At 36.7% G+C, this 17570-nt stretch overlaps 2 protein-coding genes across 6 annotated transcripts in view; both read right to left on the bottom strand.

Annotated features, from left to right (window-relative positions):
• LOC107751446 (kelch-like protein 12) overlaps positions 1-7417 on the bottom strand; it is a 14892-nt gene extending 7475 nt beyond the window's left edge. For 3 of the 4 annotated variants that reach the window (XM_016567181.1, XM_016567184.1, XM_016567183.1), the window contains exons 1-4: positions 7230-7417; positions 6176-6414; positions 3676-3829; positions 1310-1527 (exon numbers count right to left, since the gene is read on the bottom strand). In XM_016567181.1, coding sequence (XP_016422667.1) covers positions 1310-1527; positions 3676-3829; positions 6176-6358 — 555 coding nt within the window. In that variant the 5' untranslated portion in view covers positions 6359-6414; positions 7230-7417. The remainder of the gene's footprint in view (positions 1-1309; positions 1528-3675; positions 3830-6175; positions 6415-7229) is intronic. The other variant, XM_016567182.1, reaches the window with a different exon arrangement.
• A 3209-nt stretch (positions 7418-10626) lies between these two features.
• LOC107751445 (adiponectin receptor protein 1-like) overlaps positions 10627-17570 on the bottom strand; it is an 11286-nt gene continuing 4342 nt past the window's right edge. For both annotated transcript variants that reach the window (XM_016567179.1, XM_016567180.1), the window contains 5 exons: positions 15518-15689; positions 14584-14770; positions 12256-12443; positions 11979-12172; positions 10627-11495 (listed from right to left, as the gene is read on the bottom strand). In XM_016567179.1, the coding sequence (XP_016422665.1) occupies positions 11367-11495; positions 11979-12172; positions 12256-12443; positions 14584-14770; positions 15518-15689 (870 nt within the window). In that variant the 3' untranslated portion in view covers positions 10627-11366. The remainder of the gene's footprint in view (positions 11496-11978; positions 12173-12255; positions 12444-14583; positions 14771-15517; positions 15690-17570) is intronic.

The raw sequence follows: 17570 nt of genomic DNA, 5'->3' as shown, positions 1-17570 counted from the left end.
GCTGTGGATCGCCGGTTCGGCTTTCACCGTGGACGAAGCGGAGTCCAGCCCGGGGTCGTCACATGTGGTTGCCGCAAGCCCTCTGGACGCTCCTTCGTCGAATCCGCCGGCCACACTGTTCTAAAGCCCACCGGCCGTTCCTCACTCAAGCCCGCAGTGTGTGACGCTGTGTGACGCATTTTATGGAAGATCGTTTCCTGAACCTGCAGAGTAGCATACAATGGGTCTGTGCTCAAAGGCTGTTCTATAAAGTGGGGCAGTTCCAACTTTGCAAGGACAGTCTGGCGCTTCTGACTCACAGCCTGTACGTAAATTTTTTATATTTAAAGAATTTGCCACTGATGATTCAAATTCGAGTAGCGCTTGTTGTTTTATGTTTACGCGTAAAAACACAGTACAAGTCAATATAATCAGTAATTATGTCCCCACTGGATTCAACAAATGCCTAGTTTGTAATGGGTTTTATTGGTTTTGTCTCGCTGTGCCGGGAGACGGCATCACAGTGTGTTAAGGGGCGTAACATTTCCGTCACACGCTTGAGGTATTCAGCCAATCACAACGCACTGGATAGCTGGCCAATCACAGCACACCTCGCTTTTCAGAACGATGAACTTTGTAAAAATCGAGGCGTTTCAGAAAGGCGGGGCATAGAGGAGCAACAATAATGTACATTATGTGGAAAATAACGTGTTTTTTTTAACCTTAAACTGCATAAACACATTTCATTACACCAAATACACAAAATAATGTTCTTTTATGGTGAGGGGCGTAACATTTCCGTCTCACGCTTGAGGTATTCGGCCAATCACAACGCACTGGATAGCTGGCCTATCACAGCACACCTCGCTTTTCAGAACGATGAGCTTTGTAAAAATCGACCTCGCATTTCAGAAAGGCGGGGCATAGAGGAGCAACAATAATGTACATTATGTGGAAAATAATGTGTTTTTTTAACCTTAAACCGCATAAACATTTCATTAAACCAAATACACAAAATAATGTTCTTTTTAGCAACATCATATGACCCCTTTAATCACAATTTGTGTTATGTAACAAAACTATTTAGTTTTGAAACCATGTATAAATAAGTGACAGAAATTAATCCTTTCCATCATTTTGAATTCAGATGATTTTATTTGGGTTTTAAAATGTAATTATTTTGTATTGTTCAGACTACTTCTGTATGTTTCTGACTTGAATGTTGTAATAACGAATGCCCAACAAAGGTACAAGTTTCCCAAGTGCACTTGAAGGCATGGACTTGTTCAGACTGAAAGAGAGCAGAGAAGGTCAATGCAGACAAACTCACCTGGATCTCATCACACTTGATGAGTTTTTCCACCTCGCTCTGACTGAGCAGCATAAACTCTTCCTGTTGCACCACCTCAGCAAAATGTTTCTGTGAGAACAGTTCAGCTGCCTGCATCAAGTCCAGACAGTTGTGAGTTTCTGCAAAGTCTCTGATTCCCAGACAGTTTGATGGATCCAACTGACTGTTAAGGAAATCACAGCAAGCTCTCTTCACACCTGTGGAGAACAAACACAAACATCAGACTGGCTTATCTGCATTAAATACAGCAGAATTACATCTAAACCCACATCGGGTATATTAGCAAATCAAGAAAATGCATTAAGCAGATATGAAAACCAAAGTCAATGATTTATATTGCAGATATATTATGTGTGGCAGACAAACCTGCTTTGATTCAAGAACAGTCTTTTATTCCATTGGTAATTTAGTGTGCCCGGAAACGAGTCTTTGTTTTAATGCCGATCTCTGACTAGAACGGATTTGCCTGAGGGATTTGGCTAGTTATACAGCTCTTAATGGCAACTACCATTTCCTTCTGCTCAAAGCAACCCAGAAGCCTGATGCTGCCACCGTCATTCTTGACAGAAGGGAAGGTGTTACCTAGGTGCCAAGCTACTTTTTGTTTGTGTCAAACATAAATGTTTTACTTTCAGGATGAAGTACTTTCAAAAAAGCTTTCAGAATTTGTCACAGGTCTTTTGGGTTTTTTGTCACGACCTTTGTCAGAAACGTCCTCTAGTTTGAGTTCAAAAGAGATTTTGTTGATGCCTGAAAAGATTCTCCCATTTTAGACAATGTACAATTGCTCTACTTGTCATGTTGCTCACTTTGGTAGAAGTGCCAGATCTTAAAAGTATCTGGGATGTGTTGTTTTCCATTTTAATTCCAAGGACACAATGGGTACGTTTACATGCACAATTTTGGTTCAATTGGACTGAATTCATTCCGATTGATGAATCTGAATGTAGTGTTTACATGAACGCTAAAGAATAGTGATCGGGTTGATGTGCGCGTTTTTATGTCAAGTTATTTATCACGCAGTAAAAATGCCCCTCCCCGCGCCCAAAACGGGTTGCCTGTGGTTGAGTATCCAAAACAAGGACTGGTGGGAGGCTGTCCTGCTCCACAGGAATAAACCACCCCCTTCAATCCGATCGAAATTTCATTCCGATCGAGCTCAATCGGATCGATTAAGGTGTTTACATGAAGGCTTTTCAGTCCAATTGAGCAGTCAATCCGTTTTTATTATTTGGTTGCATGTAAACGTAGCCAATGTTCCTTAGACGGCTAAAAGTGATGCACGTCTTTTTATAACCATATACAGCTTTTTCTTCCACTTCCAATCTCAAAGTTGGACAGTGGTTACATAATTATATTGTAAACATAATAGGAGACACAAAATTATTAAATGAAACTCTAATCCTGAGAAGTGGGTATGACTGGTTGCACACCAAAAGCAAGTGACTGAATGTGATCCGTGTTATTTTTATATTTAAATTTTTCAAAAAAATATTTTTCCTGTTTAAAACTATAGCTTTCAGTTTCCATTAAAAAAAAAAAAAACAGTCTTTTTTATCCCACACATCTACAGTGAGTTTTTAGCTAAATTGGATGTATTCGGAGAAGGATACTATACAACTGAAAAGATTTCATTACGGTTTTTTTTTTTTTAAGAAAAGAAATTAATTATTCAGCAAGGACTTGTTAAATTGTTTAAAAAGTAAAGTAAATACTTTTACATTGTTACAAAAAATCTTTCATATAAATGCTGTTCTTTGAATGTTCTATTCAACAAAGAATCTTGAAAAAAAGTATCATGTTCCCAGAAAAAAAAGCAGTGCAACAATTTGAAAAAAACTTGACTGTCAAGTTCAAAATAAGATAAACTTAACTGCTGACTGTACATTAACTTAACCTGTGTCTGTTAATGTTTGCTAAAAAGACCATACTTTCTCATAACATATAAAAATTACATAAATAAAAAAACTAATATTAATAATAAAATAAAAATGTACAAACACCCCACCCCCAGGATAGTGTGCATACATAACAGCATTAAATTTGGAAAAAAAAAATATATATATTTTCCAAGTTATGCATCTACCCGGCCAAGCTCTAGTTTCTTTAGTTCAGTCCGGTAAGATGGCAAAAAAGGAGACCAGATACATCTGAAATAATCCACAGTCCCCTTAAGTGAAAAGGCTTTATCATGTGCATTATTCAGATGTGCTGATCTTGTTATTTACTTTCAATGTATATAAGAAAACCATAAAGTTGTACAAATAATCACAAGGGTTTGGTAATATTAAAATCCCATAACAAAGAATCAACAACATGAGCTGAGCTGGTTTGTGTGTTTGTACCTTTGAGCTGCAGGAGACAGGCAGCGGGCAGCAGCTCCTGAACGTTTTCTACTGTAACCAGCACCGTCTCTGTGTAAACAAAATCCAACAGGATCTCCATGGTGGACGCTGTGAGGCCCTGAATGTCCACAAAGGACTTCCCTTTTTCAGCAAGCTATAGAGCAACAAGAAAATGATGACACACAAACATATTTAACATGACATATTTTTGCAGGCCAAAACATGGAAGCAAGTTAACATTTTAGCACTTTCAGTTCTCATCTACTCACTAGTCTGCTTTTACAGTCTCACTGTGTTTATGATCATACTCTCGCAAACTATTCTAAATCAAACTTTCATTGAAAATGTTTCAGTCCCACTTTATATTAGGTGTCTTTAAATACTATGTACATAATAATAAAATAATGAACTGTAAGTTACAATTAATTGCAAAACACTTTTGCTGCTATTGAGACAGGATACGGGCAAGGTTAGGGGCAGGTTTGGTATAAGGGGTAGAAGTATGGTCAACTGTAATTATAGATGTAACTACAGATGTTATTACAAGTCGTAATAAAAACATGTATAAGTGGATAGTATCAAATAATTAATTGAAAAGTAAGTACATAGTAGTTAAAGACACTTAATATAAAGTGGATCCAATGTTTCTAAAGACCAAAAGAGTTATGCGAGTGGTGTAGTTCATTTATAGCCTATGTTTAGCTTTATCTATTGCTGATAGCATATAGGCTTTAAAATTTATAAAAGTTGTGTTTAGTTGTGAGGATTTTCATGATGAACGAAACATGTAAAGGAATACACTAGGGTTGTGAATTTTTTTTTTGAATTTAGACTATTCGTCGAATTAAAAAAAATAAAATCCACATTGATTGCATTTGAATGCTTTTGTTAGCCTATCCAGTTGAACCCACTAGATGCGGCGCTGCTACGTTGTTCATTCATATATTGCGGAAAACGAGAGCATAAGTGTGGAGAAGATGTTGTTTACGTCAAAACTGAAACCAAGTCGTTCACACAGAACGCATATTTATCACATTTTCTAGAGGGACATCTATCAGCGTCGCACTCGCATCTCGCAGAGAGCGGCATGTTTAGAAAGCCATGTAAAATTAATGCAAGTTCAACTTTCAAAAAACATGTCTAAAGACATTATGGCGGTTTTTCCCCATCCCACTGCATCTCATGTTTTTAAATGAAGAAAGTAGCCTACTCTTTGTGATTGGTTTTCGGTCCTTTGTATTAAACTATACATACATGCATGGTGCTGTTTTTTTTCTAATTGTTTAAGCAACTTTATTAATTATATATGGTTTAGAAACATTATTTTAAACATTATGCACTTTTTTTTCAAAGATAGTCGTGTTATTTTATTACGCTTTGAAGAAACGTGCATAATATTTTGCTCGATGCGCCCTCTTGTGGCCTCAGGAGAGAAGCCAAAAGCTTTTTTCCCCCCTAACTGAAATTATGCCTTTTAAATTCGAATATAATTCGAATGTTGATAATATTTAAGTAGAAAATTCAAATTTCGTTTTTCAGTTATTTTGACAGCCCTAGAATACACTACACAACTTTTGCCCAGATTTACAGTCTAGAGAAGTTGACGCCAGATGCCCAAAGTCAGAGCCACTCTGCAGATTTGAGTTGACAGACTTCACAGAAAATCGTGCAGTATATAACGGTTAACAAACTCTGATTTTTTTTTAGCTTCAGACTATGCGTCAATCCAACTGTAGGACATCAAACATTTTGAGCCATGTTTGATATTTTAAGAACACAAGAAAAGGAAGGAACAGGAAAAGTTATGAAATAATAAAACGGTTTAATATCAAATGTATCCTTATATTGTTTTTATATTGTTTAAAATCTGTTCAGATTTTAAAAGTCATGTAGTGTATTCCAGCCTGAAGAATAATAAACTCACAGAGCATATTTTCTGCAATAATTTATTACAGGCCACTACTATTACCATTATATAATATATATTCCTATAACACTACTTTTCTTACATTGTACCATAAGAGATGAGTGACAACATTTTCATCAATCAGTCTGCATGTAGCTTGACAACATGTGTTGTGTTCTCTCTAGTAACTCTGAATCAACTTCAACATGTCTGACAATAAAGAGACTGCCTGCACCTCCTACTGTAAAGGAGCAGAACTGCAACAAAGTTAGATTTTTTTTTTACCTTTGTGCTAATTTTATTGATACAGAATAGAAAATAAGACGGGAAATGATGAGGAGAAGCAAGAAAAGCAAGATCATGAGCCATATTCGAACGTAAACAACTGAATAATCACAACAGCTCAACATGCTTGTCTGCTAACTGCCATGTCAAGATCCAGTGACAGTGACAATGACAGTGTAATTTGTTGACATTAATTTAGCTCATTATAGTTTTTTAATAATTGGTGAACAGACTGCTTCAGTTAAGACCACAGTGATTTGTGTAACATGTAAGAGATGAGTGTGCATGCATACAGAGGGTATTTGTTACCTCACTGGTGAACATGGCACAGAAATAATCACTGCAAGCCGCCAACACAATGCGGTGGGCCGGGAAATCTGTGCCCTCCACCCTCAGAGTGATGTCGCACAGCGTGTTGCTTTTTCTCAGGGCGTTCATGGCATTCAAGATGGATTTGGCATGCGAATTGGTCATGATGTCCTTGGGCGCCATGACGACAGGGGGTGGGGTGGAGTGACAAAACCTCAGGCACTGCAGGATGATGATTTCTGTAGGACACAACCAATCAGTGAGCAACACAGCTGATCCCGAATATTACACATAAGACATTCTTTCTTCAGTGGAACATAAAAGACGATATTTTGAGTTTGAGTTTTAAGTTTCTGTTCCCTTTGACTTCCATTGTATTTTTTGCCCATCTGATGAAAATCGATGGGAACTGAAACTGTTTGGTTACCAATATTCTTTAAAACATTTACTTTTATGTTCAACAGAAGAAAAAAAGTAATTCAGGTTTTTAACGACATGGAGGTAAGTAAATGATGGCAGAATTTTCATTTTCGTGTGGACTATTCCTTTAATATCAGACAATATTTGTCCATATCTGCATCTGTATTGTAGCTTAAAAGTTTACAGCTGTACATTATCATTTGATGAGAATGTTATTTTTAAAATGTATTAACCAAAAAGACCTTCCAAAGAAATCACAGAAAGAAGCTGAACCTTAATGACAACTGCAAAAACAGTTTCTCAACGAAAACAGCTAAATTCCCATCCTTTTGGAAATATAAACTTTTTCAGTACCTTTTTTAAAAAGAATGAATGTAGATACATAAACAATAATATGCTTTAGAACAGGTCTATCTGTAGGCTGTGTTGGGCACTACACCTGTGTATTACTGTAGACGGGAAACAGGAATCACTTCTTCGTATTTCATATAATTTTATTAGTATAACTTAATCGAAACGTGTTGGTGTAAATCAGGTGAGAGTTTAAGCCTCACAGAGGTGAGATGAGGCTACATGCTAAAGCTACCTGAAAACGTATGCTAACCCACACATAAACATCTCAGTTTGAACTCACAACGTACAGCCGATCCACAGCAGAACAGAAACGGACCAGGACTGGATGACAGCACACGGCGGTCTATCTGGACATCTGCTGGCACCCCTCACAGGGAGACCCTCGCAGGTGTGAACTGAATTAATTTTACTCCAGCAATGAAAAGAGCAGAGCTCACGTGTGCGCGCATCCTCAGCAAAACACTGCGACGTCACCAGCGCGCGTGCGCACTGCGAACCCCGTGCTCGCGCGTCATCTTAAATAACAGCTTCAGGCCTTTACTTAATCATTTAATTTTAAAAAAAGTTTTATGATAAAAACGCTAGAAAATTTACTTTTTTATCAAACAACTCGACAGCAAGAAAATAAATAAAATAAAACTATGCCTGAATAACTACAACTACCACAAGGGTGTGAATTGTAAATGCTTTAAGAACTGGACATCAGTTGCAGTCTTTATATAGCAATTTGTTAGCAAGTTATGTTTTTATTCAACACAGTAGCTTTAAAATTCATGTTTGATATATTACCGTTGCTTGAAGTAATGTAAACCACAGACCTAGTGGAAACACTTTCACGTTCTTTTTCCATTTTCGGACTACAAACTGAACAGCTTTGTTTGTATAATAATTTCAAGTGAAAAGTAGTCATGCAATCTTTTGACAAACAGACCCGTGTCATGACTAAAATCTGTCATGGTTGTAGTTCAAGTCAGGCCTAAACGACAATTGTGTTAGATTTGTGTACTACCTTGTAGGTATTGTGATTAGAAGAATAGATATTAGAAGAAAAACCTCAGAAAAAATCTGAAAGGTAGCTGAAAACTGAAATTAGTTGAAATACTAAAACTAAAATATATTTATTAGGGCTGGGCAAAAAAAAAAAAATCGATTTTCGATATATCGTTTTTTTAAATGTGGTCGATTCAATCTCGATTCTCAAAGGCCACGAATCGATTTTTTTCAATATTGCAAGCACGATGACAAAGATACTGTGGACAAGAACAAAGCTATATGACAAACAGTTGATGGGCCCTATTGACTTGACTTCCATAGTATGGAGAAAAATATATGGAAGTCAATGGGGACCAAAACAGTTTGGTTATCCATATTCTTCAAAATATCTTCTTTTGTGTTCAACAGAAGAAAAGAAATTCATACATGCATAAATGATGACAGAATTTTTATTTTTGGGTGAACTATCACCCAAAAGCCAGTATTAGTTTTCCTACACCGTTCATAGGCTTGCAGCCTCCGTGTTACAGCTAATGCTGTGAGATTTTATGTTTGTTTTGTCTTAAACATAAAATAACCTGATCCTGTTTGATCAAGGCATGCGACTGTTCTGACTTGTCCAATTTTCAGCATCAGTTTTTCATCTTGCATCAAAATTCTGTCTATTCATTGTATGCATTTGAAATATATAGTGGGGTTTTGTTTTATTGTACCCAAGTGTACCTAAAATAAAAAGTGTTTAATATACAGGTTTGTGGCTCTTAATTTCCTATTAATTAACCATTTGTAATCTTATGTTCACTGTTCATTTTTTATAAATATAGGATTTGTATTAAATCTATATTCATTCATATAGTCAAATCGAATCGAGAATTGAAATCAAAAATCGAAACGAATATCGAATCGAAAATCGAATTGAGAGCTTGAAAATCAAAATCGAATCGAATTGGAACATCTGAATTGATACCCAGCCCTAATATTTATATATATATATACAAACACACACTCACAGTGGAGATCAAAATTAAAGAACAACTTATGAACACTTGATATTTTTCAGAAATAATGTAATCTTCAAAGTTCCAAATTTGAAGGAATTTTAGTTGTGGGCGGCTATATCATGCTAGTAGAAGAGTGTTTTACAAAATAACCAAAGCACTTCAACAAAAACCCTTTATTTTGTGTAAAACACCGTGATCAAAATTAGAGAACAGCAATGACAGCAGCACAAAGAAAAATTACAACTAAAATGTCTGAAGGTTACAGCAGTCAAAAATGTACAGGCCCTTGTTGTGAATGACTTCAGCAGCACATCTGCGGCAGCAAGACATCACTAGTCTCTCACACTGCTCTGGTGTGATCTTGGTCCACTCTTCTTCCACAGTTCGGTGACTGTAGTGGGTTTCTTAGCTAAAACTTTGTCATTATGGATTTCCAGAGATTTTCAGTCAGGTTTAGTTCAGGACTCTGGCCCGACCTTTTTATTATTTCAATGTTTTCAGCTTCAAGGAACTGCTTTACCTGTTTTGCCGTGTGACGGGGACATTGTCCTGCATGGAAATTGCTGGCTGATTGGGCGATGAATGCAGGGAAGGAACCGCATGTTGCCGCAGGAGGTTCTGATAAACATTTGCATTCACCTTGCCATGTAGCTGTATAAGAGGCCCAACTCCTGCAGAAGAAAACACCCCCCAAACCATGACACTTCTTCCTCTTTCACCGACTTCTTTAAGCACTTTGTGGTGAGCTATCCCTATTTGTTCCGTACACACCGCGTTACACAAGCAGGTTTTAATCAGGATGTTTGTCCGTTCGGGCAAGTAAAAAAAAAAAAACCACTTTAAACTAGCTAGAAGGCTGATGGGCAGCTGTAGCTCGACCTATTTTTATTATTATTGAGAACATTATACACAAAGAAAGTAGTTCGACCTGTATTCTGCTAACGTTACTGCGATTCTGTCTGACGACGCCGTAACTACGGGAGGTGGGGAGGGGGAATCTTCGGTCAGGCCAATGATTGTAAAACAGTGTCCGTCAGACTTAAGATATTTTAGCGGTAATGTGACCAAAATATTTAAGACCCATCGAATCTGAATTTAAGACATTAAGACTTTTTAAGGCCTTTTATTAGGAAAACGTTATTCAAGACCTTCTTAAGGTAAGGTGACCAGATTTCTGAAATGAAAACCGGGGACATTTCCTAGTTCAGTGGTCTTGTTGTGATTATTTACAAATGAAAAAACGGGGACAATATACGTGTATGTTTTTATTTTTTAATTGTTGTGGTTTCCATATATTAATATCATAATTAATAATTACAATGAAGTTTGAGGATCAAACTTACCCTATTTTATTAATAGGCCTACAATTCAACAAAAATCACACTGAAAAGTGAATCATAACTGCAAAGAGATCAAAATAAGATTATAACAAAATGATGACTTTACAAAACACATTAAAAATAAAACAATATGAGAACATATGATAAATGAAACTGCATTTAACAAATATTTGTAACATTTTCTGACTGTATTTAACATTTTCACAAACTGTGAGTATAAAGTAATTACAACTTTTCAAATGATTTTTTTTCCAAGTTGTTTTATGCTTATGCTTTTGGAAATGGAACTGGATTTATTATGCAAAATAATAATAAATTATGGTTTTGCATTTTTAGGCTCATTTTGACCACAAAGTATGTGCTTTCTGCAAGTGTTAATTGTTTAGTTTATTATTTTTTATATTATTCATATCGGAGTTGTGACGGCGAAAGTTTCAGGAATGTTTAATACTGTGTGCAAAACAATCCCGCAACCATATCATGCTTTGTTATAAAGTGCGCACAAACAGTATTACCGGTACTTTGTTTTAACATGTATAGTTAGTATGTGACTACCTTGAAACCAGTAACTTTTGATAATTGATGATAATAGGTCTCTGCTCTCGTCCAGGTTCTTCATGGCTACAGTAGCTCGCAGCGCCCTCTGCGGGTGAAAGTAATCGTTGTTTTGAACGTGCTGTAAAACGGGGACATTTCCGGGGACAGCTGCAGTCGGTGACTGGACACCAAAAAACCGGAACTGTCCCCGGAAAACGGGGACGTCTGGTCACCCTATCTTAAGGACCCACGGACACTCAGAAGAAAGAGTGTAGGAGGAGGTAGTGCCTCTCAAGACCTCTGTAATGCTTTATGATTTATTCCAGTGATTTACAATAAATTCTGTGCTGCACTGAAATAGTAAAGAACAATATAACACAAGACTACCTCATTTATCAAGAATTTTAAGTATCTTAACAATTAAACATCTTATTCAAATAAATGTTAAAATCCTTCAAGAGATAATAAAAATGATTAAATCAGCATTGTGTCGGGTCCAGGTTCATTGTTTGGACTTCATCCAAAGTTCAAGTGATTTATTTTTCGTTACAGCAGTGTATCATCTGTGCAGCCTCCTTCCAGGCCGTAGCGGAACTCCTGCAGGTTTGAGATCCCATAAAAATGGACAAACGCTGCTGCGACAACCAGCACATGGAATATTTGATGAGACTGAAACTGAGAAAGTAAAACAGACAGAGACCACGAGTATGCAACTTTTTTGCAATGCAAAAATAAGCAGTGAGACTTCCATTTCAGTGGTAGAGCATTGTGTTAGCAGCGCAAAAGGTCGTGGGTTCAATTCCCAGGGAACATACATACTGGTAAAAAATGTATAGCCTGAATGCACTGTAAGTTGCTTTGGATAAAAGCGTCTGCTAAATGCATAAATTATTATTAATTAAATTATTATTAGCCGCTATAGATAAATAACTAGGAGAATAACAAAGTGAATCAAAACTATTTGCTACAAAACTTTGTTTATGATTATGATTGAAAGAAAATTTCAATTAATATCATCAGTATAAACATCAACAAGCATATCTGGTTTTGTACTGCTAAAATAACTGGAAACAGACGACACCGTGGATACTTGCATGAATATTATGCTATTACACTACTTTCCAATATACATGCAAGAAAGATTCCCTTGAGTCTTACCCAGATGTCACATTTCCCAGGGAAGTAGCGTTCAGGTATCCGTGCTGCATAAAGTGCTGCTCCACTAATGTACATGGCACCCATCAGATAGAACCAGCCCATCTGACCCACTGTCGTCGCCTTCACAAAACCCTCTGCGATGGTAAAATGCATTGTGGGAATGAGCCCACTCAGACCGAGGCCCAGGAAAACTCCTAAATATGAGGAAAATGTTTTAAGAAACATTTGAAATCAATCAGGCAGGTGGAATACTCGAAGAAGCAGGGGAGAATGTTACCTGCACGTGTGGACCGGTGGCGAGGGGTGGCGAATCGGTCCCACTGGGCCACAATGATAGCAGCAACACCCAGCACACATACAACAGAGAGATAGATGAGCCGCGGCTGAGGAGAGCAGTAAAACGAGTAGTACAGCCACGGAACGAATGAGCCCATGATCAACAACGCGATACCAGAGTAATCCAACCTACAGACATAAAAAAAAATACACTCAAGTTACCAGGGACGTGTACAGACATTTTGAGGGGCAGGGGCTCAAGTGGAAAAAAGGGCACTTCTCATATTTATTTGAATTTTTTTCTAAACAAAACGTTAAATATATTAGGGGTGTGCGATATTGACAAAAATATCTCTCAATATTTTATGAGATTTTATCGATAACGATAATTAGACGATATTTTGCCGAGTGTGTCATTGTGCTGATATCTTAAGGACTACCGTGGACAGCTGACTCCTAAAGTTTTTGATATTCTGCATATTCTGTGTGGTGATCAGTTCACAGCAGTGATAGAAATTAATCTTTTCCAATAAGTTTAAATTGATCTTTTACCTTATATGGGCATTTTTACCTTTATAAAGCCCTTTTTTCTAAAAGTGTGCATCATCTTTTCAGTCAAATTCTTAAATTGAATCAGTCAATTAGAATAATAAGTCATTTGGGCTGTTACCAAGCAAATGAAATCAATATTGACAAAATTCATCTTTGCAATGCAGAGGAAACACAGAAGCTGCATTAGAAGGGCATTTACACACTGTTTAATGCAGGACATGAATGTATTTAACCTGCAGTTACAAATGCATTAATACCGTTTTGATATTTTAAACATAAAACACTGAATACTGATATTTAAAATTATTTTTATTTTTTTTAAATGAAAAGATACTTTAAATGTGAAATTAAAACTGCCAGTAGGCAGCAGCAAGTCACTGTTAATAAGTGAGTCATTGCAACTGAACCGAATCATTTAAACGGTTTATTTATTCAGGAACCAAACACCTTCATGTTGCTCAGAGACACAAATTGTAATTATATATGTTGGCGAAATAGAGCAAAAACAGTCAATATTGTGTCTAAAACGTAAGTGTCCTAATATTAAATTCTTTATTGAACTGCTGTATAAAATCAATATCACATTTGTAATCATGCTGCTTTTTGGTGGAAAAAACGTCAGTCTTTGCATGATACTGATTAACTATATGAAATAATATAAATACATAAATTTCTGCCCCCATATCCTGAATTTTGTGATCATTCTAAATGCATTTTAATAAACTAAATCATGCAGTGAAAGAATGCGCACTGGTCTAACCTACTAGAATAGGGCAACTTCCTATTGCCTTAGCTAAACTTTAGCTAACTTACATGGTAACGTTAGCTCTTATGAGTCATGGATGTTAGCAAGACAAATTAATTATATTTGTCTTTTGGATAATTAGCTGTAAATTCGAAGCATAGGTAGCTTAGTCTTTTGTTTATCACCACTCACCTCCACACCAAGAAAAACACAACTGGAAAGAGAGGGGGGGCTTCACTTATGTGGCTCTCTGCCTGTCTGTGACTCTGCCGATCAATGTGTGCTACACTGCTGTGCGACTGCGCGGAGGGGAGAAAGGCATCGGAACTCGACAGAGTCTCAACATTTCCCGACCCGACCGCGCAAACAGAAGCACATATATACATATATTCATTAAAAAAAATAATTAAAAAAACTCCCCAGAAAAAAGGGCACTTTCTCTCGAGGAAGATAAAGGGCAGGTGCTCAAGCCCCTTTTGATGTCTATGTGTGCACGTGCCTGCAAGTTACTGAAGGTCACATGATCCTTCAGAAATCATTCTAATACGCTGATTTGGTGCTGAAAAAAACATTTCTTATTATTATCAGTGTTAAAAGCTGTTGTGCTGCTTGATATTTTTGTGGAAACTGATACATTTTTTTTTCAGGATTCTTTGATAAATTAAAAGTTCAAAAGAACAACATTTATTTGAAACAGAAATGTATATTTTTTTTAAATAAAAAAGTTTATACTGTCACATTTGACGAATTTAGTGCATCATTGCTTAATAAAAGTATTAATCTGCCATTGCAGTAATAAATTACATTTTAAAATGTATTCAAGTAGAAAACAGTTATAGTATTTCAAAATATTTCTATTTTTACTGCATTTATTAATTAAATAAATGCAGCATTGGTGAGCATAAAAGACTAGTTTCAAAAACATAAAAAAAACGTATTACAAATTCTTGGCCGCCAGTGTACACAATGACACTTAATGTGCCTCTCATAAAATGCCTACACACAAAGAGCATAAAAACTGGTGCCACTTACTTGGAGAAAGTCCTGGAGACCTTTTCCGAGTGGCAGTAGACAGTGTGAAAAAGCCAGGAGAAGCACAAACAAAGAACTGCACCCAGGAAGAACACCCCAAACACCACCTTCTCCTGCACGGGTGCCATGAATGACATGTTTGGCCGCAGCATTGTCAGAGTGCCTAAGCACAGGAACAGAATTAAGCCTGTAGGGACACATTGCGATAGCTTAATTAGCCTTTCAAACTACATACCAGAAACACAATTACAGGTTAGAGTGACATTAGAAGTCTAAGTAGTTTACTTCGAGTCATCCTCAGGGCAGTGATTCACACATATCGGATTATCACACTACAAATATCGTTCAATTTATTTTTCTTAAAAAGTCACTGGGGTTATATGACATACTACTGTTTAAAAGTGACAGTAAACATTTTTACATTGTTCCAAAAGATTTCTATACTCATCAAAAAGTCCAGAAAAAAAATCTATCACGGTTTCCATAAAAACATAAGCAGAAAAACTGTCTTCAACATTGATAGTAATAATAAGAAATGTTTCTTGATCTACAAGTCAGCAAATTAGAATGATTTCTGAATAATCATGTGACACGAAAGACTGGAAATTCAGCTTTTCCATTATATGAAAATATACTGAAATACACAAAATACATTAAAATACAAATCAGATATTTTAAATTGTAACAATAAATGCAGGCTTGGGCATAAGAGACTTTCTTTCAAAAACATCAAAAAATCTTGACCCCTAACTTTTGAGCAGTAAAGTGTATATAATACAACAGGAAATGCTTAATAAAAACTGTTGAGGAGTATGCTTTTCTGATAGCCAGTTTATAAATAGAAGCTACAGTGATATATAGTATTTCAAGAGATACTGGTTTTGAAACGGTTTTGCATTATTATGTCAAAATGTCACATATCACAAGCACAGACCCAGCAGGTGCGTCCAGATGTTTCCAGTTTCTGTGTGAATCCTGAAGATGCTCCCAAAACAGGTACGGAAGGACGGCATGGATGGCCGGTGTCCATGCAGCAGGTAATCATTGTCCTTTAGCCAGTCAGGGAGAAGATGGTATGGAATAACTCGCCAACGTCCTTCCCATACCTGGTAATGGAAAGACTTTGCTTTAAAGGGCCCCTATTATGCAAAATTCACTTTTACATGTTGTTTGAACAAAAATGTGTGTTTGCAGTGTGTGTACACAACCACCCTATAATGACAAAAATCCACTCACTTCTTTTTTTTTAAATCCCCATAAATCATAAGTCCTTTAGCCAGTCAGGGAGAAGATGGTATGGAATAACTCGCCAACGTCCTTCCCATACCTGGTAATGGAAAGACTTTGCTTTAAAGGGCCCCTATTATGCAAAATTCACTTTTACATGTTGTTTGAACATAAATGTGTGTTGGCAGTGTGTGTACACAACCACCCCTATAATGACAAAAATCCACTCACTTCTTTTTTTTAAAATCCCCATAAATCATAAGCATCTCAGAACAAGCCATTCACAGAATCCGTAAAATGTAATGTCACATTTTACAAGCCCCACCCACACCTGTTGAGGGACACTGCCGTATTAGCAGAGACCTCGCCTTGAGTGAGCCACACACAAACCGACATTTTTATCTTCACGCTAGAGCATTTAAAGCAGGATTCTAGTAAGAAATGTCTTCTTATTAGCACAACAGAAATTATTCATTCAAGAGCAGTGAGTGATTTACTGTTTTTATTTTATTGTTTGGCTCATTAACAACATAGACAGCAGTAGGTACTGTATATTACACTGCTGTCACTTTTCATTGTGTTGCTGTCTATGCAGGGTCAGAAAGCTCTCAGATTTAATCAATAATATCTTAATTTCTGTTCCGGAGATGAACGAAGGTCTTACGGGTTTGGAACGACATGAGGGTGAGTAATTAATGACAGAATTTTCATTTTTGGGTGAACTATCCATTTAATACACAGATCTAATATAAACATGTGACTTCTTCCCAAACGGTTTACCTTGACAAACATAGCCGACTGTTTTTGTAACTGTTTTTAACAAACTTGTGTGTATTTGACAGTTTAAATGCTTTATTTGACAGCACATGCTTCATGTGTGTGCTCAGAAAACCGTGCATCAGGTGTTTAAACTAACATGGGTTTAAAACGCATGATTTCAGTGAAATAGACATTATAATCAAAACCAAATTATAATTGGTTTTTGGCAGAGTATCTGAGGTAAGAGCTGTAAAGGCACAGCCCTATTCTGGAAAAGGCAGCAGGAAGCAGTAGCTCATTTGCATTTAAAGAGACATGCACGAAAATGGCGAGTATGGCAAAATTATATAATAAATTATCTGTGGGGTATTTTGAGCTGAAACTTCACAGACACATTCTGGGGACACCTAAAAATGTATTACATATTGTAAAAAGGGGCTTAATAGGTAGGGGTGGGCGCTATACCGGTATGAAAGGTATTATGTTGTTCCATGATATGGATTTTGCTATACCGTGGATACCGTTATATATTCATATATTCAAATTTTGCATTTATATAGTTGTGTACAATTTGGTACTCTTTGCAAATTTGAACACAAATGACGATAAAGAGTCGTGGCTGAATGTTTTTGTCCTCTGTGTGCAACGCCCTACTACACAGGCATTAGTAATCAAACACATAGAGCATCATAACAGACCAAACTAATAGAGCGCAAATCGCCTACTCCAGTGGTTCCCAAACTGAGGGATAGTGTACAGTCAGCAGATTATTTTGCAAAAGAAACCTCTATATACCTCAATATGACTCGCATTACCCGCTTGAGTGCTCCATTATCAGTTGTAGCAGTTGTGGTTGTATCAATAACAGACCACTAGATGGAGCCATTGAAGAATCAGAGTTGTATTGCAGGGAGCCATGTAGAAATATAAATGAACGATGCATGGTTCTGCTCTGAGCATAAAAGTTACACGTTTGTGAAAGGACTTCCAGTGCCAGGTAA

The sequence above is a fragment of the Sinocyclocheilus rhinocerous genome, unplaced genomic scaffold, assembly GCF_001515625.1.
Source record: "Sinocyclocheilus rhinocerous isolate Xijiao unplaced genomic scaffold, SAMN03320098_v1.1 scaffold1654, whole genome shotgun sequence".
Lineage (NCBI taxonomy): Eukaryota > Metazoa > Chordata > Actinopteri > Cypriniformes > Cyprinidae > Sinocyclocheilus > Sinocyclocheilus rhinocerous.
The sequence above is the reverse complement of the archived record's forward strand: the minus strand, read 5'-3'. Positions and strand labels throughout refer to the sequence as shown.